This window comes from Panthera pardus, unplaced genomic scaffold, assembly GCF_024362965.1.
Source record: "Panthera pardus isolate Hobbes unplaced genomic scaffold, ASM2436296v1 HiC_scaffold_8, whole genome shotgun sequence".
In the NCBI taxonomy this organism is placed as follows: Eukaryota; Metazoa; Chordata; class Mammalia; order Carnivora; family Felidae; genus Panthera; species Panthera pardus.
The window spans coordinates 153,484,256-153,509,011 of record NW_026527013.1 but is presented as its reverse complement, the minus strand read 5'-3'; the positions used below and the strand labels follow the sequence as shown (position 1 = coordinate 153,509,011).

The following is a 24,756-nucleotide window of genomic DNA, read 5'->3' as shown; positions in this document are numbered from 1 at the left end:
CCGGAGACCCACTAGGCCAAATTTGGGGCCTGCTCACCAAGGTGCTCAAGGGCATTTGCTGCTCTCTCCCAGCCTGGTGGAGTCTTTTACACACACGTGAGGTGAGGTGTCTCATGTCCCCCTGCCTTGTCCATTCTGTCTCCTGGGGCTCACACCTGCTCCATCCAGATTGTTTCAAGTGCTGAGCCCCTGACACAGATCAGCTAAGGTGGGGGCCGTTATCCACAAGAGAGCTAGGTCTGCCCCAGATGTGACTAACGTCAGGGCTGTTTACACACACACGTGCGTGCACACACACACACACACACACACTAGCTGCTCACCATCCAGCATGCATGTGCTGCTGTCTACAGGAACAGATTCCAGGGGTGGAGCTCCCAGCAAGAGAGGGCCTCTGTTTGGACTTGCAGAGAGCAAGCAGCTGATGACTCAGGGAGATGTTTTCCTGCTCTCCTGTGAGTCTCCTTCGATGAGCTTGCATGCACCCAGGTGGACTGTTTTCTCATCCCTGTTGCAGCTGTACCCACACGCCTGACTGGAAGCCACCTTATGTCCCCCGCCCCTCCCTCCCCCCAGAGCCGGGTTTGTCTCTCCTCGGCCCAGGTTAGCTGCAGGTGGATCCTCCACTAAATGAGGCAGAAACAGGACTGCCTGTCACTCCCAGATGACAGCTAAGGTCTCAGGAACAGAGACAAAGCCAGGGGTGCAGAGTGAGCGTGTGGCTGGAGGAGCTTGCCTGCTTCAGATTCTGTGTCTCCCTCTCTGTCCGCCCCTCCCTCGCTCATGCTCTCTCTCTCTCTCTCTCTCTCTCTCAAAAATAAATAAAACATTCAAACAAATTTATAATATACCCTAAGCCACTGGGGGTGACATCAGCCAAGAACCAGAGACGAACATACCAGATACTCTTCTGGGGACATGGCAATGATTTCTAGAAGGCCAGAGACAAACATCGAACGACAAAACAAACACGTGAACTTGTTAACCAGAGATAGCCCCGAAGTGCTGGGAGGACAGTTCCCAAGTGAGGGACAGGAGTGCTACTCACTGGCTTGGGTGCCGCTGAGCCTCTGAGCAGGTGGAATGTAGGCTGAAGGGGGACTGTGCCAGGGAGCCGGCTGTGCAGAAACCACCCCTCCTGCTCTCATCTGGGTGTCCACACACCCTGGAAGGGCTCAGGAAGCCAGAGGAGAGGACATCAGCCAAGAACCTGGCGTGGCCATGTTTGCTTCCTCCCCAGGAGAAGCCAGCCGTGCTTTGGTTTATGCTTTTATAACTCTTGGGCCTGTTCACGTGGGTCAGATACCATCACTCTTCCCGGGCCAGTGAACGCCATGGTGTGGGGGCAGGAAGGAGTGACAAGGGTGCCTGCTGAGCCACTTCCTGGAACCAGCCCCTGACCTGGAACTGGACTTAGAGGCCCTGTGCCCAGCCCCTGAGACTGGTAAGGACACTGCTCAGTAACGCAGTTAACAAACGAAGAGATGGTCAAGTTCACCCATAACTAAAGAAATGCAAGTTCAAGTTTCACATTTTTGCCCATCAGATTGATAAAGACTAAGAAAATTGATCATATCAAGTGCTGGGGAGGCTGTGGGGAACAACCCCTCATCCACTGTTTGTTCAGCTTCTTATGAAGAATTTGGGGACTTTCGACACTGTCCATCAAATACAAAACTGTGACCACCCTTTGGCTCAGCAGTTTCATTTTAACGAAGCTATCTGAAGATAACATCGGTTTGATTTTTAAAAACAGTGCACGAGGATGTCACTGAATTATAACTGTAGCTTTTGCATTGATTTTGCTCAAACAGGACTGCCTGTCCACATGGAAACAACTCGAATGTCCACCAGCAGGAGACTCCTTAAATGAATTATGTATGGGTATGTATTTAATAGCAATGTCTTGGAAATAAAATATATGCACATATAATAACAACGTAGGTAAGACAGGCATGGAAAAAAATCCAGAAGACAAGATATTGAAATGTTAATAACCGAGATGTCTGGGGGGCATGAAATTTCTTTCTATAGCATGTATTTCTGTAATATTTAAATTTCTGTAAAATTTAAATTTAAATCACAAGCATGTATTGCTGTTATAAGCAGAAAAAGATTCTATTTATTTTTTAATGTTCATTTATTTTGAGAGAGAGAGCGTGAGGAGAGGCCAAGAGAGAGGGAGAGAGAGAATCCCAAGCAGGCTTCTCTCTGTCAGCGCAGAACCTGACACAGGGCTCAATCTCGTGAACCGTGAGATCATGACCTGAGTTGAAATCAAGAGTTGGACGACGTTTAACCCATGGGTCACCCAGGCGGCCCGTAAATGGCCTCCTGATGACAAAGCCCCCATGGCTCTACATTGAAGGCACAACGGAGACTGCTCCAAAGCCTGGGCCTCACCCTAAGGGAGCCCACAGGGCCTAACACAGCTGGTGGCTAAATTGGGGTTTTCTGCTACTTACAGTTAGAGTGGTGAACGCTACATGCTAACTCGAGATTTAAAAAAGGGAGGTAAGGGAAAGATACTCCAGGGTCATATGACATCCACAGATACAGACAAGCAAGCTTTAGGAAGGGCCGGGACCAGAGAAATTCCAGGGACCTGAAGAGGAGTTTGTGGGTCTTCCCTCCAGGAGCTGCCCTCCTGGAGCTCTGACACCTCCCAGCCCTGGCTCTCTCAGATCCGTGCCAAATTCCGAGAAATTGCCGAGAATCCGATTGGCCCAACTGTTAGCTGTGACGAAGGGTGGGGCACAGAGACCACCTGCATCCTGGAGAGCCATTGCCACAGGGCGGGCAGCCTCCTGGACGGTGACTTGTTTGCAGTGGCTGCCTGCGGTAAGAAAGTAATAAACTGAGAAGCTCGAAGGACAGAAATGTATTCTCTCCCAGAAGGACAGAAACGTATTCTCTCATAGTCGTGGAGGCAAGAAGTTCAAGGTCGAGGCTTTGGCAGGGCTGGTTCCTTCTGAGGTCTGTGGGAAGAGAATCTGTTCTAGGCCAATCTTCTAGCTTTGGTGGTTTGCCAACAATCTTTGGCCTTCCCTGGCTGGTAGACACCCTGATCCCTGCTTCATGTTCACACGCTGTTCTCCCTGTGTGTGTGTTTGTGTCCAAATCTCCCCTTTTTTATAGAAGGATACCAGTCATATGGGATTAGGGAACCAGCCTAATCCAGAATGACCTCATCACAGTAACCACCCTAATCCCAAATGAGGTCACGTTATGGGGCTCTGGGGACTAAGACTTTAACAAATGAATTTGGGGCGGGACACGCTGGAGAGACCAAATTCAACCCATAGCTTACCTGTGTGGTCAAGGTCCGGAGAAAGATCTGGGCTGGAGGGAGAGCTGGAGAGTCAGTGACCTAATGGAATGTGAGGAGTCTCTGGAAGCAGATGGAAAACCAGCAGAGTGCAGTGTTAGGAAAGCCACAGACGGCTTCTGAGAGATAAAGCGAGCACTGAAGAAACCTGCAGGAGTTGGTGATGTATGGTGCCCTTGGCAAGGAAAAATTTGGCAGACTCGTGGGAGAAGAAACACTGCAGTGGCTTAGGGAGGGCTTGGGGTGTGATGGAATGAGAAAGTGAGTGATAAGGAAAGTTGGTCGTGCAAGGAGGAAATAAAGAGTGTTCGCTGGAGGAAGAGACGGGGTCCTAGGAGGCATTTACAACCTGCTCATGTTTACCGATGAGGGAAGGAACCAGTAGAAAGGAAGAGATTAAAGGGGAAGAGATCATCTCGCACCAGCTCCCCTGAATGCACCAAAGCCGTATACCCGCAGGCTAGGGACCCTGCTCGGCGAGTGTTTCTGAAATGAAAGTGTGACTGCAGACAGAATCCAGAAAACAGGTGGGAGGGACTGGCCACGGCCACATCTTCAGTCCCTGCAGCTTCCTGCTCATACTTCCTGCGGCCGGTGGTGGCTCCACCTGTGGCACTGTTGATGCCAGTGCCAACCCCGGTTCAAATTCAAGATGGAATTTAGATGCCCCTGGGTGCCTCTGAGTCAGGAGCCTAGCCCAGCTTAGTGGGCTGTGGCCAGAGGAGCCAGGCCTTGGGGTATCCCCGACAAGGTCACGGGAACATGGCTAAATGGTAAGCACATTGTGTTTTCCTCACTGACACTGACTCTGAGCCCAAACACCTGGGACATTAGAGATGCTTGATGTTATAAACTATTTGATAATCATCATCCCAGGAAAAGATATGTAAACAGGAAAGCAAAGTCAGGTTGCTCCTCTCTTACCCCAGGTCACTCCAAAAATGGATAAGCAACTAATGTCAGCAGGCACAGTGGCTACCTCTGAGAGGGGAAAAAGAGGGGAGAGACCTTTCCTTTATATTTTATATACTTCTGGGGTGCCTGGGTGGCTCAGTCAGTTGAACACTGACTTCGGCTCAGGTCATGATCTCGCAGTTCACGAGTTCGAGCCCCGCATCGGGCTCCGAGCTCTGTGCTGACAGCTGAGCCTGGAGCCTTCTTCAGATTCTGTGTCTCCCTCTCTCTCCGTCTGTCCCCTGCTAGTACTCTGTCTGTCTGTCTTCCTCTCAAAAATAAATAAAAAACATTTACAAAAATAAAATAATATTTTACATACATCTGCATTATTTTAATTTTTATAGTAATCTCCATCAGCTCTAAAAGAACCTTACAATATGCCACCTTTGTAAAAATGGATTTTTATTTAAGAATATGCATACATTCTCTTTCTAGAAAGTAGAAACATTACAGATAAGATTAAAGTCTCTTAGACTGTCTCCCCAAACTATCTACAGCAGCATCTACTATTATCACTTTGGGGCGTATCATTTCACGTCTTTTAAAATGTATTTTCATGCATGGATATGTCCCCACATTACATATATGGTCTGGATTTTTGAAGGGATTAAACATAACATGTATTCTTTTTTTTTTAAAGTTAATTTATTTTGAGAGATTGAGGTCATGAGTGGGGGAGAGGCAGAGAGAGAGACAGAAAGAGAAAGAGAGAGAGAGAGAGAGAGAGAGAGAGAGAGAATCCCAAGCAGGCTCTGTGCTGGGCCAAATCTCATGAACCATGAAATCATGACCTGAGCTAACATCAAAAGTTAGACACTTAACCTTCTGAGCCACCCAGGAGCCCCTAAACGTAACTTTTTCATCTAGCACTTTCTTTCCACTGGACTTTTTCTCTCCATTACTTGTCTTCTGGGGTGGGGGGTGGGGTGGACATCTGTTCCTAGAATCCCTCTTCCACATTCTCCTTCCTCCCCTCTCCCCTAGGAGTAACAAGTATCTGGTCTTTCCAAATGTTGCTCCTAAAACCAATCCAGTAGAAGCCCTTGGGGTAAGGTTGCCGGATTTAACAAATAAAAATATGGGAGGCAGATTAAATTTTAATTTCAGATAATGAATAATTTTTAAATAGAAGGACACACCGTGCTTGGGGTGCACTTATACTAAAAACCTAACTCTTATTTTTCTGAAATTCAGATTTAACAGAGTGGCTTCTATTTTACTTGTCATTGCTACCTTGGGGCACTTGTTAAAAGTGGCCTCATCACCTTAGGAGATTCAGTAAGTGTGGGTGGAGCCCAGACCGGAATATGTGTATTTTTAAATGGTATTCAGATCACTAGCCAGGTTTGGGCACCCCATATTGTACCACACCAGGCTGACTGGGGACCAGGATTCTCTCCCCGTGGAAAATACACATTCATGCTTATACACCCCTCAGTTTTCAACGAGTTAAGCTAATAGGAGTCAGGCCTTCAGAGTAGCTGTCCCGGGGACTTTTGCTGTGGCGGAGTCCTCTCAGGTGTGGTGCCCCTTCCCCCACTACACGGTCAGGACAACCAGCTCTGCTCCTTTTCCTCAGGCCGCCCAATTTCCTTTGTACCTGCTAATCTGAGTCCCAGGCTCTCTCACAGGCTTGGCCAACCGCTCTCAGCCCAAAGCTGTAACCCTCAAAATCAGCGCAATGGCAGAGGGCCGTGGGACTGGGTGCAAAGAAGAGGGAGGAGTCAGGCGTGGCTCTGGGTTCTTCCTTATGTCTCTGTTCCCAGCTCTGCCTTCCGGGTTACCCCTCCGCTAGGTCCACTGCCCCTCTCCATTCCTGGTGCCAGGTGAAGGAGGCTCTGGTAGCCTAAGGGGCGTGGCCAATAGAATCCTAGCCACAGCCAATCCCGGCGGGGCCCTTGGGGTGGGCGGGGGCACGGGTGAGGGGCGTGGCCTGAAAACAATTGTCCAGGCTGGACCAATCCAAACCGGGGAGGTGCCTACCTGGGCCCAGGTGCGCTCCGCTCTATGTCTGTCGGTGATGAAGCGGGCCCAGGTGGCATCGGAAGGAGACCAGACCGAGTTCCCAATGGAGCCCCTGGGGAGCCAGGTCGCGGAGCCGGAGCAGCTGCAGGTCCCCGCCGACGAACTACGGCTTGAGAGTCTCGAGAGCAGCCCGAATCTGGTCCGAGCCGTAAAGAAGGCGGCGGGCGCGGGCCAGGACCTCGCCGGCGGGAAGCAGCAGCCCCCGGCCCGCCCGGCGCTCACGCGGCTGCCGCCATCCAGCCTGGGCTACGGCGCCTTCCGCCGCCAGACGTCCGCGGACTCCGAGCCGCCGTCGCCCGGCCCTTCCGTGGCCGAGCGGCCCCGGGCCGGCGAGGCGCCGGAGGCCGAGCTGGTGTCGGGGGAGCAGCTGCCTGGCGCCTGGGCCCCGGTGGAACTGCAGGTGGACGTGCGCGTGAAGTCCGTGGGCGCGGCCGGGAGCAGCCGCGCGCCCTCGCCGGCGCCCTCCACGCGCTTCCTCACCGTGCCGGTGCCCGAGTCCCCGGCCTCCTCCCGCCACGCCTTCCCCACCCACCCGCTCCTGCCGCGGACCCCAGCGCGGCCGGAGCGCGGCCTCGACGCCGAGGGCCGGGCCAGCCCCGCCGACGGGCGCGCGGAGCCCGCGGGCTCCCCCACCACGTGCGGCGGCCGCTGCAGGGAGCTGGGGCTGGAGAAGGAGGACGCGCTGCTGCCCCGCGCCGAGACGGACAGCGACGAGAAGCTGCCCCGGGCCATAAAGATCATGGGTAAGCGCGCGGCCGGGGAGGGGGCGACGCAGCCGGAGCGCTCCCCTTTCCCGGCGCCCCGCCGACCACCCCGCTGCCCCGGCCCCGCCTGGCCTGCCCCGCCGAGCTGGGATCGATAACGTTCGGGGCTAGTGGTTGTACTTGAGCTGTCTGCGATGAAAGAGTAAAACCACTATTTCCACCACCACTCCGCCGTCCCACCGCAAGAACTTTCTCACTCCCTCTTAGTGTGGAGAAGTAGAGGAGGGAGGAATTCCGGGACAGGGGAGGTCTTCCAGGATCACGTGACGGGGGTGGCAACCCGGATGGGAACACAGGTCCCCGGACTCCCGACTTCTGGCTCCTCTCTCAGGCCCAGCCTCCCTTCTCTTGTCAGGGAACCAGAAGGAGCCTGGAAAAGATATAAACAACCCTGGACTGGGAACTGGGAGGGAGTGGTTGGTGAACCCTGGGGGCATGGGAAAGCTTCCTGGAACTAAGCGTTGAAAGGTGAGTAGGTTTGGGGGTGGCAGAGGCAACCTTCTAGCTGGAAAGCTCAGGAACAGAGGCCAGGAGGGCTAGCCACCTGCCCAGCAGGCAAAATGCCAAAACCTTAGCCAGGTGAGAGGAAGACCAGGCCAGCTAGACAGGCCGCAAAGCCCGTCTCTGCCATGTCTCAGTTGTGGGTAGACTTCAGGGACGCACATCGTTCCTGGCTTTTGCAGTTCGGTGTGAGCACATTGTCTGCCTGATGATGTGCTTTCTATCGCTGCTGTAACAAATTGCCACAAACTTAGTAGTTTGAAACAACACAAATTTATTATCTTACAGTTCTGTAGGTCAGAAGTCTGATGTGGGCTCACTGGTCTAAAGCCAAGGTGTCAGCAGCACCGCGTTCCTTCCTGGAGACTCTGGGGGAGATTCCATTTCCTTGCCTTTTTGTAGCTAGAAGACTCTGCATTCCTTAGTTCATACCCCTCAGAATATTCAAAGCCAGCAATGTGTGGCTGATTCCTTCTGCTGCCGCCCTCTCGGACTCTCCTGCCCTTCTGCCTCCCTCTTCTGTTTCTAAGGACCCTTGTGATTACGTTGGGCCTACCAAGAAAATCCAGGAGAGTCTCCTCATCTTAAAGTCAACGGATGATCAGCCTTAATGCCGTCTAAAACCTTAATTCCCCTTTGCCATGTAACCTAACATATTCACAGGTTCTAGGGATTAAGAAGTGGGCATCTTTGGGGGGGAATATTATTCTGTCTACCACAATGAGTCTTTTAAAGTCAGTAGCTTTTGATCAGATTAATAAGAGTCTAGGACTAAAGTTTAATTGCAGGTCAGCCTGGGACGGAGCCAGGAGGGGTCTGGGCAGGAGCCTTCTGGAACGGAGAATGGGAGCAGAGGCTGGGGTAGAAGGTGTCTTTTGGAGATGGTGGGGCAGCCTAGGAACTCCAGAGGTGGTTATAATTTTGGTGGGACGGGCAGGAAGAATGTACTCACCAGTGCTGGGGGCATGGAGGAAATGGGGCCCAGAGAGGGTGATGCCCCAGCATGGTCCTGCCCAGCGGGAGGAGCAGGGCAATTGTGATAGATTTTACCTGAAGGCGATGACACAAAAGCAGAGCCTCACTGGCAGGAACCCTCTGAGTCCTATGCCAAACTTTGTGTTTGGAGGCTTTTATTATATTTTTTAAGACCCCTTCCCTCACCCACCAAATTGAATAAATTTTTTTAATGTTTATATTTGAGAGGGAGAGAGAGAGAGAGAGAGAGAGAGAGACAGTGTGGGAGCAGGGGAGGGGCAGAGAGAGACGGAGACAGAATCCGAAGCAGGCTCCAAGCTCTGAGCTGTCAGCACAGAGCCTGACATGGGGCTGGAACCCATGAACTGCAAGATCATGACCTGAGCTGAAGTCGACGCTAACCAACTGAAGCACCCAGGTGCCCCTCTAAAAAAAAATTTTTTTTTAATGTTTATTTACAGTTGAGAGAGAGAGAAACAGTGTGCAAGCAGGGGAGAGCAAATTGAATAAACTTGAAGCCCCACAAAACCTGGTTCCACCCCCTGATACCCAGATTTGGCTAGGAGGGAGGAAGCAGACTGTTTCAGTTGCCGGTAGGAAATATGGCAAGTTAAGATGGAGTTCGAAGTGAGAGAGTAAACAGAGGGTGTAACATCAGAGATGGTCAGTCCAAGATTTGGAAACAGAATTGGGTGGAAGCTAGAGAATGGGGCCAGAGGGAAGGACTGTGTATAATTGCCATGTGGGACTGGGTAGGTTTGCAGACCCTGAGCGAATTCCATTTAAGCAGGTCCAGAATTGGAAATAGGGAGAAGACGAGTTTAGAGGGGACTTTAGCAGGCTGCCTGGGTGGCTCAGTCTGTTAAGTGTCAGGCTCTTGATTTCAGCTTAGGTCATGATCTCTTGGTTCATGAGTTTGAGCCCCGCCTGGAGCTCTAGTTTGGCTGAGTGCTGATGGTGTGGAACCTTTGGGATTCTCTCTCACTGTTTCTCTGCCCCTTCCTCCCTCCATCTCTCTCTCTCTCTCTCTCAAAATAAATAAATTAAAAAATAATAATAATTGTTTTTGTTTTTAACATTTATTTATTTTTGAGACAGAGAGAGACAGAGCATGAATGGGGGGAGGGTCAGAGAGAAAGGGAGACACAGAATCAGAAGCAGGTTCCAGGTTCTGAGCTGTCAGCACAGAGCCCGACGCGGGGCTCGAACCCACGGACCGCGAGATCACGACCTGAGCCGAAGTCGCACGCTTAACTGACTGAGCCACCCAGGCACCCCAAAGAATTGTTTTTGAAAGGGGGTAGGTGGGACTCCTGCCTGGAAATTTGGCGAGGACCCTGGCTCTGTGGGAGGCCATCCCCAAGGTCAGCACTGCAGCCCAGAGTGGAAGGTGTGTGAGACTATGTAACCTGCTGTATTTCTTTTCTGAAAGGTCAGAGCTGAATTCAGAGTTCAGTCACAAGAGTTACATTGACGGAGGTGATTGGTAGATTTGTTCTCCTTTTCTTCTGCAGGCTTTTCTGCTTTTAAGACTATCAATGTGTATGTATTTTTTATTCCAAGCATTTTCAAATCACTTTTTTTGGTAACAGCTTCATTGAGTCATAATTCATATACCATAAAACCCATCCATGTAAAGTGTACAATCCAGTGGTCTTCAGTATATTCACAGAGGTGCACAACCATTACAGTTGGTTTTAGAATATTTTCGGGATGCCTGGGTGACTCCGTCAGGTAAGCGTCCGACTCTTGATTTTGGCTTAGGTCATATCTCGCTGTTTGTGAGTTCGAGCCCCACATCTGGCTCCACACTGGCAGTGCAGAGCCTGCTTGGGATTCTCTCTCTCTCTCTCTCTCTCTCTCTCTCTGCCCCTCCCCCGCTCACTTGTTCTCTCTGTCTCTCAAAATAAATAAATAACCTTAAAAAATGTATTTTTTCAATACCCTAAAAGGAAATGCTCTATCTTTTAGCCATCACCCCCAGCCTCTCCCCAGCAACCACTGATCTACTTTCTGTCCCTGTGGGTTTTGCCTGTTCTGGACATTTCATAAATGGACTCATAATATGTGCCCTTATGCGACAAGCTTCTTTCACTGAGCATAAACTTTTCAGTGCTCAGCCACGTTGCAGCCTGCATCAGCATTTCCTACCTTTTCATGGCTGAATATTGCGCTGTATGGATATACCGCATTTTGTTTATCCACTTATCAGTTGATGAAAATTTGGGTCAAATCCCTTTAAGAAGCGGATTATGTGTTTAAAAAAAAAAAAAGAACAAATTCCTAAAAGGTCATAGATGGAATGTGACTCTTCACAGATCACCGTAACATACTTCCCTTTCCAGTCTTTGAAGCAAGTGTTTTTCCTAATGGAAAAGGGAAGTCAAAGATTTCAAAAGTGCCTTTGCTTTTAAAGTTGAATTATGATTGCAAACATGTTTTCTTAAAAACCTTGGAAGTGTGTCCCAACTTTCTTTGTGTATAAGTTGTGTGTACCATACACACGTGTGCATTCATATGGGGCGTGTATCCTGTGCATATGGTTTTAAAAATGGCATTAGTCGTTTCAAAATAGTAAAATATTTGCTGGAGAATTACCTCTGCTGTTTCAGGCTTTGACAAATACGATGACTTGCATTCTTGGGACCCTTACACTGAATATGTAGCTTTCCCAACCCTCATCCCCGAGATGTGGCTGGGTCCCATGGCCCCTTGCGGCCAAGTGCCTGGGAGAGGAGAGGCCTCTTCTTACATTAATTGATTTCATGCTTCTGTGTCCTGGCAGAGGTCAAATTCAAAATCAGGAGTACTCCGTTACTCATTTATTTATTTATTTTAAAGTTTATTTGTTTATTTTGGTGGGGGAGGGGCAGAGAGAGAGAGGGAGAGAGAGAGAATCCCAAGCAGGCCACACTGTCAGCACAGAACCCAACGCGGGGCTTGAACTCACGAACCTTGAGATCATGACCTGAGCCGAAGTCAGACACTTAACCAACTGAGCCACCCAGGTGCCCCAGGAGTGCTCAGTTACTTTAGATGTTTCTGGGTAGAAAGCTGCCGTGAGCTGTCTGAGGCCGCGATTAACCATTTACTGTGTTTTATTCCCCACGTTTCCCCCCTGGCCTCCCAGGTTACTCCATCACCGGGGCGGGATGATTCAGATATGTTCTCTCTCTTCTGCCTGCCTATCTCTGGAGTTCCTTTCCCCTCTGCAGCCTCGTTCTAGTTATCTGGTCCCCTGGGTCCAGCTCACGGGAGCTGCTGACAACTCACATCTGTCTCCTGCTCTATGGCCTGCAAAGCACGCTCTGCACGATGCCTCACCAGTGGCCTCCAGTGGCCTGGAGAGATAGGAGAGGCAGGTGGGAAAACATACCAAAAACACTTGGGGGTCCCACAGAGCCAAGACTGGAAGCCAGGTCTGCCAATGTTTAAGCTGAACCCCCATCCCTCCCGTTTGGAGCTTTATCTCCTGGTACCTTGAGCCCCATGAGTGCAGGGGTCTTGCCCTGTCCCTGGTGGTATTCGTGCCCTGTGTCCAATGCACGGTTTGTGCTCAGCAGATGGTTGTCAGCCAATCGTTGTTCTCCTTGAATGGATTCTTACGTCTTCTATTTTTTAAAGAAGCAGAACATCTTCTAGTGTTTTTCTCCCCAATAATAATTTTCTAACCTAAACTGAGTGGGTTTCTGTGGTGTCTTGGGCCAGGGTGAGGGGGGTGCTAAGGCAGGCGTGATGCTCGTGTACGAGTCTTGGGTTCTAACCTGTCTCTCCTGGTTGTCCCCTCCCCCAGGGCTGCCTCTGTACATGAAGTCCCTGCGCTGGGCCCTAGTGGTCATGGCTGTGTTTCTGGCAGTGTCCGCGGTCACCATTGTGGCCCTGGCTTCTAGAGTAGGTATGGTGCCTCCTCCTGGTCCCCTCTCCTCCTCTGGCCACCACCAGGGTGTGTAGTCCTGACAGCAGCTTTCTGAGAATTAGAAACACACACACACACACACACACACACACACACACACACACACACACACACATACCCCTGCCCCGGGCAGGTGCAGCATGAAGACATGGGGCTTGTTGAGCACAGAGAGGGAAAGGAGCTCCTTCCTCCCACTGGACACAGCCTGTGCTCTGACGAGTAGTGGGTTGACAGCCCCCGCCTCGGGCGGCTTTGGCCATTGCACAAACTCTACAGCCTGCCCGGGTCCTTGCCCATCCCACTTGCCCTTCCCAAGGCTTACCACTTCCATGCTCCGGATCTGTCCCATCAGCCAAGGCCATGGCCAGACTTTGATTTTTTTTTTACCGCGCATCCGTTCAGCTCTTTACAGTGGTCTGTCTCTGTGCTTGCAGGGGCCACTTGCCAGCCGTGCCCCCCGGGCTGGATGTGGTGTGAGAAGCATTGCTACTACGTCTCTGCCGAGGCTCGGGCCTGGGAGGCCAGCCAGGCCTTCTGCTCGTCTCACCATGCCACCCTCCCCCTGCTGGGCCACATCCAGGTGAGAAGGAGGCGGGCGGAGGAAAGATGGACGTATCATTACGGATCACCCATTCCTAGCGCTGGAAGGAATCTCAAAGATCTAGTCCAACTCTGCATTGCAGAAAAAGTCACCTAGGCCTGGGGAAATAAAGTTACATGCGGGAGGACCAGACATCAGGGCTCCCAAGGTCGTCAACCTACTCTTCATTCTAAGACGCAGAGGTGGAGCCGGGAACACGGGCGCAGGCGTGCTCCCGTCCAGCCTGTGCCAAGCCCTTCACCGTGAGGGTTCCTTCGGTCAGTGATTTAATAAGTATCTATTGACCACCTACGCTGTGTTTGGCCCTGGGGAGTCAATGATGAGCCAGAACAGCCCATTCCTTAAATGTTAGCATTTAAGGAAGTTCCTTTCTAGTCCCATTTTTTGATGAGTTCTAAACATGAATGAGTTTCATTTCATGGGATGCTTCTTTGTGTGTGTATCGAGATGATACCGTTGTTTCCTCTTTAATCTCTGTGGTGAATCACGTTCGTCTGTTTTTATTTATTTATTTTACTTTTTGTTTTTTATTTTTTATTTTATTATTTATTTAGAGAGAATCCCAAGCAGGCTCTTCACTTCAGTACAGGCCTCTTGTGCTAGTTGACTTAGCCGTGATGTTTTCTTCCTCAAATACTTCTGGATTTGACTTGTTAATATTTTACTTAAGGTTCCACATACATAACATTCTGTTTTCTTGGACTGTTCCTGCCCAGTCTTGACACAAAGCTGTTCTGTGCTGCACAACAGGGGAGGTGGTTCCTGCCTTCTTTCTCTCAGAGAGTTCCCTGGAGATGGACAGAAAACCATGCTGGAGAAAATGTTTTACAGTGAACATGAGTTATTTCATTACCAGGAATAGCACTGACGTTTCAGAAAACATGGAGAAATGAGAAAGATACAATGTAGATTGAAAACCATCAAATCTCAATATGGTAAAAATAAATATACAAAGGAAAAACAGAAAGGAAATACGTATAGTAATATCCTAATTGTGGTTACCGCTGGGGGCAAGATTACGAGTGATTTTTTTTTCTTCTTTAAAGTTTTAATTTTTTCTAATCTTCTAAATGTTCTGTGAATAATGTGTGCTACGTAATTAGGAGGAAATGCTAGAGGGACAGTAGCCCTGTAAGCAGGAGGTCAGTATTTAAGCGTTTTTGTTGGGGGCCTGCGTCAGACCTGAGTTCTTATATTTGTCAGATAAGAATATTCTCAGGCCCCTGGTTGCGTCTGCAAAATGGAGGCCGGTGGGAATGGAGGTGGGTCCCTAGAGAGTGGCTGGAGCTGGGGAGGGGACCCAGCTGGGCAGTGACCCACTGAGCACAGCAAGTGTCCTCAGAAAGCCTGTCCCTGCCCTCCAGCCTCTAAGCAGACAGGTTGAGTTCAGAATGACCTCAGCCCCCTGAGCAAAAACTTCCCTGTGGCTTCTGGGTCCTCCAAGGGGGAGATGAACTTCACCAAATTGCAAGCTTCAGATAAAGAATTCTTTTAACTTTTTTTAACATTTATTTTTTTTTAATTTTTTTAATTATTTTTTTTAATGTTTATTTCTGAGACAGAGAGAGACAGAGCATGAGTGGGGGAGGGGCAGAGAGAGAGGGAGACACAGAATCCGAAGCAGGCTCCAGGCTCTGAGCTGCCAGCACAGAGCCCGACACGGGGCTCAAACTCATGGACCACGAGATCATGACCTGAGATGAAGTTGGACACTCAACTGAATGCACCACCCAGGCACCCCAAGAATTCTTTTAAAGATCAATTATTTGAAACATAAGTATATAGGAAACATATCATGAAGTCTGGATAAGCTCCTTGCAAGAAGACAAGGGTGAAGATTTGGGTCCCGGGCTGTTCAAATCTGGAATGTGATGACTGTGGAGCTCTCCACGAGGACAGAAGCTTCAGGAGGCACCGGGCGAGGAGGAGCAGCTGAGGGTTGGCAGGCAGAGGGAGCTGGCAAAGGCCAGACTCCAGGAGCTGGGACACACACACCCGGGGACATTCCAAGGTGCCAGTGACACACACAGCCCTTGGATCAGCGGGTCTCAGCCTCCCCAAGAGCTGATTTTGCTTGCAGTTAGGGAAAAGGAGAAAGTTTAAGTGTCATCAGTCAGCAGACTCACTCGCCATTGGTTTAAGAACGGCTGTGTTTGTGGGGTGGAGGGAGGAAGAAGCCACAGTTGACTACAGAAACGTGAAAAAAAAACCATGAAAAAATCTCCATTGTAAGATTACGAAGATTAACTAATTGGAGCATTTGAATATGAAAGCTGAAATGTATGAAGGCAGGAAGTAGAGTGGTGCTCTACTCAAGCAGGTGGGGGGATAGGAAGGTGTTTAATGGGCCTTCAGTTTCCGTGGAGGAAGATGAGAAGGTTCTGGGGATGGACGGTGGTTGCACAACAGTGTGAATGGACATAATGCCAGCAGCTTGTACACTTAAAAATAGTTAAAATGCTAAATTTCTTGGTATGTATTTTATTCACAATTTTTAAAAAAGATGTTTGAAGGCTAATTTAGCAGATAATTTAGCTCACTTTTAAGATGGAAAATATGGGATTTCAAGGAAATTCTGCTGAGGGTCATATTCCCCCATGTTCCCACATTGGTGGCAAAGTTGGAGAAGCACCAGCTGAAGGCCGTGGAGGCCCTGGGATTTCGGCGGCCTCATACACAGCAATTCTTTGGAACCATAAGTGACTCAGAAGTTTCTGGAACTTAATCTATGGATGATGCTTTCCCCAGGCCATATTTTTGCTCTTCTGCTCTTCTTTGCTTTGCGTGTTTTCATATTTACATTTTCTGGCATTACATTTTCTACGTACTTGTCATTGTTACCAGCATTGTAATTTTCCATCGTGTTGATGTCCCATAACGTGCCTAGTTATTTCCTTATTACTAAGCAATTGGGTGGTTTCCATTTTTTCTTTACAAATAACACTGTGTTATCTTTGGAGAAGTTCATTTCCTCCCCCTTTATGTTCTTGGAGTTTTCCTCCAAAGTGGAATCACTCACCCAAGTGGTCGGAAGGATGTCACTGCTCCTGTTAAGGTGGCACCGAAGTATGTTCTGGAAGATGCACCAGCATCGCTGCCCCACACCGGGACTTACAGCACTGAAACATCTTTTTCCAAGTTAAAAAATTTTTAATGCAATGTTTTCGTTCACTCTGTTGCCAAAAACAACGTGACCTCAAGGACAAATACTTTAAAAGAAAAAGAAAGACGGTCTCTAATAGCTCTCCAACGCACTCCCGGCTTTTATCGTTCCTTGCGTGTCTGTGTTTGTGTGCGTACGTGTTTTGTCATGACGGTGATCATGGCGCAGCTGATTGACGTCTGATTCACTGTAACCCTGTCTGCTGACTTTCCTCATACCGCTCCGTGGCCTTCGTACTTGTCTTCTTTTTGTAAATGGTCATGACATCGCACCCAACTGGTGCAGGGTACATTACGCTCTCGCTGACAGGTGCGCTCTTGCTGGCCATCTGCTCCCAGGCCCCCTCCGCGGCCGCCTCAGCCCTGTCATCGCCTCCTGCACAGTCAGGCTGTTTGCTCCCCGGATGTACTCTGGAGTCTCCCAGCTTTCTCCCCGCCTCTCTGGCCGCTCACTATCCATCTCGCGTTGCTGGGTGGGGACTGGCATTCGCATCCTCTCTCCCCGTGAAGCGGAGATGGGATCACCCCCATTTCCGGTCCCCAGTCCTGAGCACAGTGTCTGCCAACCCTCGAGCATCCAATACAGCTTTCCACTTCCTGGTGTTCTGGGAGAGCCGGGTTGAGCCGAGTCACTTCTCTGGCTCAGTAAGTTGGGAATCTGCAGGAGGTGGGGCAGGGGTGGGGCAGGGTGGGGCGCAGAATTCCCGGGAAGGAGCCTTACTAGTGTCGGAGAAGGGTGACCAGCTGCTTTTCTCCTTCAGGACTTCCTGAGCAGATACCCAGTCACCAAGTACTCCTGGGTGGGGGCCCAGCGAGGCCCCCAGGGCTGGCACTGGATTGATGGGGCTCCACTACCACCCCATTTGTAAGTGACCGTGGGCCTGGGTGGGTGGCCTCTCTGTCCCCAGTGTGACCAGAATGACATCACGGCAGGCACCGAAGAGGGGTCGAGGCCTTCCTTTCCGCTGACACCTCCCCCACTGTTGATCTGGATCCTCCTTCCGTTCCCAGTTTCAGCCCCCTGCTCCACCACCAGCCTGGGGCAGCTCTTGGGAGATACCCCTCCCCCACTGCCCCACTCAGGGCCTGGTTTCATTTAGCCCCAGTCACCCCATCCCTTATTGGGCCCCCTAGCGCACCCACCCGAGCAGGAGCGTCACCCTGTTCGGTAGATAAGGGGCACTGCACGGAGGCGGTGGGTGGTTCTCTCAAGCTATGGGGCACCCTCATTCCAACCCCAGAGCCCTTTGCAGACTCTCCTGGCTCTGTGCAGTGGTCACGCAGTCCCCACGCCAGCCCTGGCATCAGGCGCACCGGCCGGCAGAGCCCGTCATCCTGAGCCCGGCCCCTCTTCTCACCCTCCCCAGACTCCCGGAGGAAGATGAGGACCAGCAGGATCTCAAGTGCGGGGGCCTGGAGGAAGGCAAGATTGTGGCTTGGGACTGTGCCTCTCCAAGATCCTGGGTCTGTGCCAAGGGGACCAAGTGATTTGGGTTCTGCCCATCCAGAGACATCAGGGCCTGTGGCCCCTCAGTGGAGGCCAGGGTGCCGGCTGGGGTAGCCGCTCCCCTGGACCCAGGCTTCCAGGTGTCCCTGCCCTGTGCTCAAGGGGCCCTCCCTGAGCGAACCCGGGACTGGACTTCTGGTGCAAGCAGGTCACGTCCAAGGGAAAGGAGGTTTCCTGTGGCCCCGGGCAGAGTGTATTTTAGTCTCCGGCTCCCGAAGCGGACTTGTTTGGTGACCTTGGGATGGCTTCTTAGCGTCTTGGAGCCTGGGTTTCTCCCTCATTAAAATGGCCATTTCCCATCCTACCCCTGTACCTGTTTGGTCACACGTGCACACCCTTTCGGTCTTAAGGACCAGGAGGACTTCACGATCACAGGTGCTGCCCGTCGGTTCTCGCCCGGGCCCGCAGAGCCCGGGGACTTGGCAGCCGCCGGAAGCGCCATCCCCGGGCACTTGGGGGCACACCACCCACCAGCAGTGTCTGCAGGACAGGACATGCGAACTGCACCCCACCCCCCGCCCCGCCCCGGAGGCGGGAAGAGGGTTTCCTCCCGGGCTGGCGAGGGTGGGCGCAGGGCTGGCGGGGCTCCCGAGGCAGGGAGGGTGCAGCTCTCCCGCCCGGGGCCGGAGATGCCATGCGAGCCACAGAGAGTGGGGTCCCAGTGAGAAAGGAAATTAGAATTGTGGAGACACCGGCCTGAAGAGGTCTGTGTTGGGGTTCAGTGAGGGGCCTTTGGGCCGAGGGAGTGGCCACAGGGTGAGCCGGAAGGACTGGTTCAGTGTCTCCAGCCTGCATAGACCTCTCTCCAAGTGACAGGAGGCTGTACCTGCGTCGCATCTTGGCGCTGAACATCCGACGCGACTGTCCCGTGCGGACCGGCCTTCCTCTCTGGAGGTAGGCCATGCATTCGGGTTCCTGTCAGACAGAAGCCTTGAGGGGTCCGTTCAGACCAGAGGTTTGCGCGGCACGGATGGGCCGACCGGCGGAAAGTGGGGGGGTCCTTAGAAACACTGGGGTTTCTCTTGGCTTGCTTATTCCAACTCCAGTTGAACCCCGCAGCCTGGTAACAGGTTCCGCTTTCACACCACGAAGTCCTTCTCCACAGACGTCCTGAGTCCGGCATGTCGGGCCGGCTTAAGGCGGAGGGCCCGGCTTGCAGCTACCTCGGGCCTGCGGCTTCGGGGGCACAGGTGCCCAGGGCGTGGCGGTTTGGTGGCGGGGCCTGGAAATTGGCAAGTGTTGTAGCTTCCCTTGGTGAGGCAGGGCAAGAAGAGTGAACGTGGGATCTAGCGTCCTAAGAAGCTGCTAGTTCCTGCCCAAAGCAGGCAGACCCAGAAATAGCAGTGTTAGTATATCATTTAGAAATACGGAAACAAATGCTAGAAGAAATGACAAAAACAATTTTTCTAAAGTTCGTTCACTTACAGAACCAGCGGGGAAGGCGGGCAGAGAGAGACGGGGACAGAGGATCCAAAGCAGGCTCAGTGCTGACAGCACAGAGCCGGATGTGGGGCTCAGACCCATGAACCGTGAGATGGTGACCTGAGCTGAAGCCTGACGCTTAACTGACTGAGCCACGCAGGCGCCCCATGACAAAAATAATTTAGAGTGGTTGCCTTGAAACTTACCAGTGGTGACAGAAGTCAGAATAGTGGTTGTCTGGGGAAATATGAACCGAGAAGGGGCACCTAGCAAACATTCTAGGGTGCTGGAAACGGTCTGGGTCTTCGTCTAGGCGGGCTCAGGGGGGCACACATGTAAATATTCATCAAGCTGTACCCTTAAGAGTAAAAAGCTTCTCAGTGTCTCCAAGGAGCAGAAATAAGGTCACAGAGGGACCAATCTCTTTTGATTTTTAGTGTTACTAAAGCCATATTCACATGTTTGTTTTTTTAAGACCCTGTATTTATGTACCACTATGATTAAAAGAGGAGTTGGACGGGGCACCCGGGTGGCTCAGTCGGTTAAGCGGGTCACGATCTCATGGTTCGTGGGTTCGGGCCCCACGTCAGACTCTGGGCTGACCACGTGGAGCCTTCTTGGGATTCTCTCTCTCCCCATCTCTCTGCCCCTCCCCTGCAGTCTCTTTCTCTCAATAAATTTAAAAAAAAAAAAAAAAAAAAAAAAAAGAGGAATTAGACTTTTTGAAAATGTCCCCAAGATTCCGAGGCACAGCCTGGCTGGAGAGCGGCGGGCTTTGGAAGGGAGCCCCGTGACCCCGCTTTCTCACAGCCCATAATTCCTTCTTTCGCCGGGGGCCCTTCTCACAAGTTCCAGCCTGGCCTTCAGAGCCTGTCTTTCCCTTTGTACAGAACAAAAGCTGGCAAGTTAGGCGGCAGGTTGGTCGGCCTGGGATTCCTCTCGAGTCATTTCTCTAGTCGCTTTCCCCACCACGCACCACCAGCTGCTATTGTGTGAAATCCAGACGTGGCTTGTCCCCCGAGCCGTGACACCAGCCTCTGGCACGGGTGGCTCCGGCAGCCTCTGGGGTGCCCGTGACTCCTCCCCGCCCAGTCCTGAGATTCTGACTCAGTGGGTCAGATTTCCTGGTGAGGCTGATGCACAAAGCCCAGAAATCATATTTTGGGAAACCCTGTCTGAAAGAGCCCATCTCACCACCGGAGCGGGGGAAAAAAAGATGTGTAAATGTGTTTTAAGTCAGCTTTATGGAGACAGAATTTGCCCGAAAGAAAATGCACCTGTCTCGAGAGTGCTTTCGGACAAACGCAGGCTCCCACGTGACCACTGCCAGACAAGATGCGGAATTTGTTCCACAGGCCCCAGAAAGTTCTCTCGTGTCCCTTTGCCGCCAATCCTTCCTGACCTCCAGTCCCAGGCACATCTGTTCCGTCTCTATAGGTAGGTCCAGCTGGTTCTAGGAATTCATATGAAAAGAGAAGCGTGTAGCGCGTCCTCTCGTGGTTGCTTTCAAACACTTGCGTTCCTGCACGTGTCCACGAGGGGCTGTCTCAGGGTTTATCTGCACTCGGGTTGGTGACACCCTGCACGGCTGTCTCCAGGGTCTGCCCGTTGTCCATACAGCTGCCGTGAACACTGGGATACGAGTCTTTGGACGTAGGTTTTCATTCCTCTGGGGACCTGAGAGGAAGGTTGTGTGGGCAGGATACGCTGAATTTATTTATTTTTTTAATATCCATTAATTTTGAGAGAGACAGAAAGAGAGAGCGTGCACGTGAGCGGGAGAGAGGCAGAGAGAGAATCCCAAGCAGGCTCCGTGCTGCCAGCGCACAGCCCCACGTGGGGCCCGAACCCATGAACCGTGAGCTCCTGACCTGAGCCGAAATCGAGTCGGATGTTTAACCAAGGATATGCTGAATTGTAAGAAACTGCCACATCGTTCTCCCGAGTAGCTGTACCATTTTACAGTCCCCCATACCACACAATACAGGCGTTCCTGACACTCCGTATCTTCACCGACACTGATGTTGCCGGCCTTTCTCTGTTCAGCCATTCTGGTGGGCGTGTGGTGCTATCTCAGCGTGGTTTCCCTGCGCATTTTTTTCCCATTGACATATAGTCGACACACAATGTTACATTAGTTTCAGGCGTATGGCACTATAATTGCATTTGCATTTTCTTGACGACTGATGCAGTTTCTTTTCATGTGCTCGTTGACCGTTCCTGTATTTTCTCTTGTGGTTCTCGTACTGATGGTGAGAGACCATACTTGGAGAAACCCTACCTGAAAGACCTACGTGCCTGCCAGGACAGAGCATTTTGAAAGTGATGATTTTTTTTTTAAGTGTATTTATTTATTTTGAGAGAGAGCACGCGCTGTCAGCACAGAGCCCGACGCAGGGCTCTATCTTACAAACTGTGAGATCATGACTGAGCCAAAAGCAAGAGTCAGACCCTTAACCAACTGAGCCACCCAAGCACCCCTAAATGGAAAATGTAGGATATCCCTCCACTTTGTGAAATATTTCAAAATGGAGAGTTGGGGAAAAAAGATATGATAAACACCCGTATGCCCTCTCCCTAGATCTGATAACTTAACATTTTGCCACATTTACTCTCTATTTATGTGTGTGTATGTGTTTGTATATAAATTGGTTGAACCATCTAAAAATAAATTGTAGACTTCGACGCTTTGACACTTCACCCCTAAATATGTTGGCATGCATCCGCTAAAAATAAGCATATTTTTTTGTGTAATTGCAATTCCACCATTACTACACTTAATAAAATTAACGTTAAGTTCACATTCAATCCGTGTTCCAATATTTCTGGTTCTTCCACTAATGTGTTTTATTTTATTTCATTATTATTACTTTTTTAATGTATTTTAAACAAAGATCCAATTAGGGTCTAAGCACCATTATTGGTCCCTTTAATCTCTTTAAACCTAGAACTTTTTTTTTTTTCTTTTTTAGTAGGCTTCTTTCTTTTCTTTCTTTCTTTCTTTCTTTCTTTCTTTCTTTCTTTCTTCTTTCTTTTTCTTTCTTTCTTTCTTTCTTGTAGGCTTCACAGCCAGTGTGGAGTTTGAACTCACAACCCTGAGATCAAGACCTGAGCTGAGATCAAAAGTCAGATGTCTAACTGATTGAGCCACCCAGATGCCCCAACACTGACTCTTTGAATAGACAAGGCCAGCTGTCTTGTAAAGTGACAAATATTCTGGGTTTGACTTGTTTCCCGTTGACTGTGGGAGTTAGGCTGAGATTCGGTTATAAACATTTTTGACAGGAATACATTGCAACACAGGGTACTTCATGATTTATCACTGGATATATATATATATCGAGTGATATATAAAAAAAAATTGATAGATTTTTAACACTGATTTCAAGTAATTTGTACCAAAACCTTCTCAAAAAATTCAGGGGACTAAAACAATTCATATATCCCAGTTTGGATACATACAGGCTTTTCACCTGTTATTCTCAGCTTTAGGGTCAGTGTCAAAGTAAAACGAGACTAAAGGGTTTTAGAAATAATACTGTACTATACATAGGTTTTATTCCACCTTCATTTGTTTGGGCCTTTTTTGTTCCCTCTTGGGCTGTTACTTGGTCCCTTCTTGCTTTTCCCAGCCCAGGACATACCTGTCTTAATGTTAGGATGGGAAGTGCCTTGGGGTCACCGACAAAAAGGTGTCCGCTTTGTTGTGACTTTGGTCGCTTGGCATGGCTGAGTTTCCTACCCTGTAAAGTGAGTGTGGTGATACGATACAGTGACCTATGGATCCATTGAGATCATGTTGGTAATGAGACATTCCATTCATTCCACATTTATGTGAACACTGGCTGTACCAGACTCACGAGTCTGTACCAGACTCACGAGAGGATGCAGAAAACAAGGTCCCTTCTGTGCCCCAGCACTTGGTCTGACTGCCAACACCACGCCGTGTGTTCAAGCGAAGGAATCACCGGGAACGTTGGCGTTTTCTCTGCCTCTTCGGCTCCACCCTTCCACCCCCTCCACTGTGGAGCGCCCGTGTGGTCTGGCAGTGACCCCAGTTTGGGAGTTGGGGGGGGGGCGGGGATAGTTTGGGAGGCACTTGATACACCTGAGTCAATCCTGCCAACCTCGCAATCCCAGCCCCCCGGCTAACGTTTGGCTCAAGAGCCCAGGCCTAAGCCGGCCGGAGATGTCATTATTCTGCTCACTTTGGTTAGTTCCCAGAGGGGAACACAACCCGATCTGGGCCCCAGAGATAGGAGGAGGTTTTCCAAAGGCTTCTGGGAAAAGATGCCTTGGTCTTTGGGACACAAAACTGGAATGTGTTCTCGTCATGTGGATAGAAAGCTCAAGTGTCAAACCTACAGACGGAGCTGTTAACGTGGAACTCAATCACGTGAGCCAATAAGACCCCTGTTTAAGCCCATTTGAGTTTAATCTTCTGTTACAGGCAGTCAATAGCTTCCAGATTTGGGGGTACACACATTTGGCACCTGGGGGCCACTCTTCCAAAACAGCATTCGAGCAGATTCTGGGGCCGGTGCCAGCTTTTGTCTCCTCCTATGTGGCCTTGTCTGGCTGGGTCCTTGACTGCGAGCCCAGTTCTGTGAGGCTGAGGGCCTTGCTTTCAGCCTGACCCCTGTTACACTGGTCATGAGTTTGGTCTGGTCTCCGTAAGTACTTGCACACCAAGAACATCTGACTTCCTGGGTTTTGTGGGTGCCAGTACCCCCCGCCCCCAAGCCCTGCTGCACCACCCTACTGGTAGACCCCGTCTGGTTGTTTCCCCCAGGGGGGCCTCTGCTGTGAAAACCCTGTTCCCTCGGCTCTCTCCTGCCTTTCTTAACTCCCCTGAAGCTGGGATTTTTTTATTGAAAAAAATTTTTTTTCCAAATTAGAAAAAGCAATGGAAAATAAAACAGGGGGCAATTCTGTATTGCCTTACTTACACTCTGGGAAAATTTAAATCTCCACAGTCAAGGTGTAATAAAATCATGATGTAAGCAGCTTTGTGTTGTTTTTGTTTTTGTTTTTTTTCTAGATGGGAAAAACAGACAAGAATGTTTTTCAAAATACTTGAGTCAGGATATAGCATGTTGTAGTGGACCGGTATGCCAGACATCAACCTTGAGAGATGTGGCATGGACTTGGGTGGGGGTAGGCATTGGGGAAGGAGGAGTTCAAGGCCAGGGCAGCAGCTGATTACCGGTTGGAAGGGCACATTTGAGTGGTTTAACAGTCCTTATCAGTAAATTCCAGCTGAGTATCCACCTTGGATATGTATACATTTGTTAAACTCTATAACATTTACTTGGATTTTTTTTAATGTTTATTTTTGAGAGAGAGGCAGAGCGTGAAGTGGGGAGGGCAGAGAGAGAGGGAGACACAGAATCCGAAGCAGGCTCCAGGCTCTGAGCGGTCAGCACAGAGCCCGATGTGGGGCTCGAACCCACGAACTGGTAGATCATGACCTGAGCCGAAGTCGGACACTTAACCGACTGAGGCTCCCAGGCGCCCCCTTACTTGGATTTTTAATGTAGAAAATCCTGTAAAAGTTTTTGATTTTTAAAACTGTCACCAACATTTATAACAACTTAT

The 24,756-nt window shown here is 50.3% G+C and overlaps 1 protein-coding gene across 1 annotated transcript; it reads left to right on the top strand.

Moving 5' to 3' along the window:
• Positions 1–6,250: 6,250 nt before the first annotated feature.
• On the top strand, positions 6,251–18,040 carry KLRG2 (killer cell lectin like receptor G2). The gene is made up of 5 exons (XM_019452916.2): positions 6,251–7,053; positions 12,344–12,445; positions 12,901–13,046; positions 16,991–17,094; positions 17,597–18,040. The coding sequence occupies exons 1-5, from the start codon at positions 6,306–6,308 to the stop codon at positions 17,715–17,717; spliced, it is 1,221 nt and encodes a 406-aa protein (XP_019308461.2). The 5' UTR covers positions 6,251–6,305; the 3' UTR covers positions 17,718–18,040.
• The last annotated feature ends 6,716 nt before the right edge of the window (positions 18,041–24,756 follow it).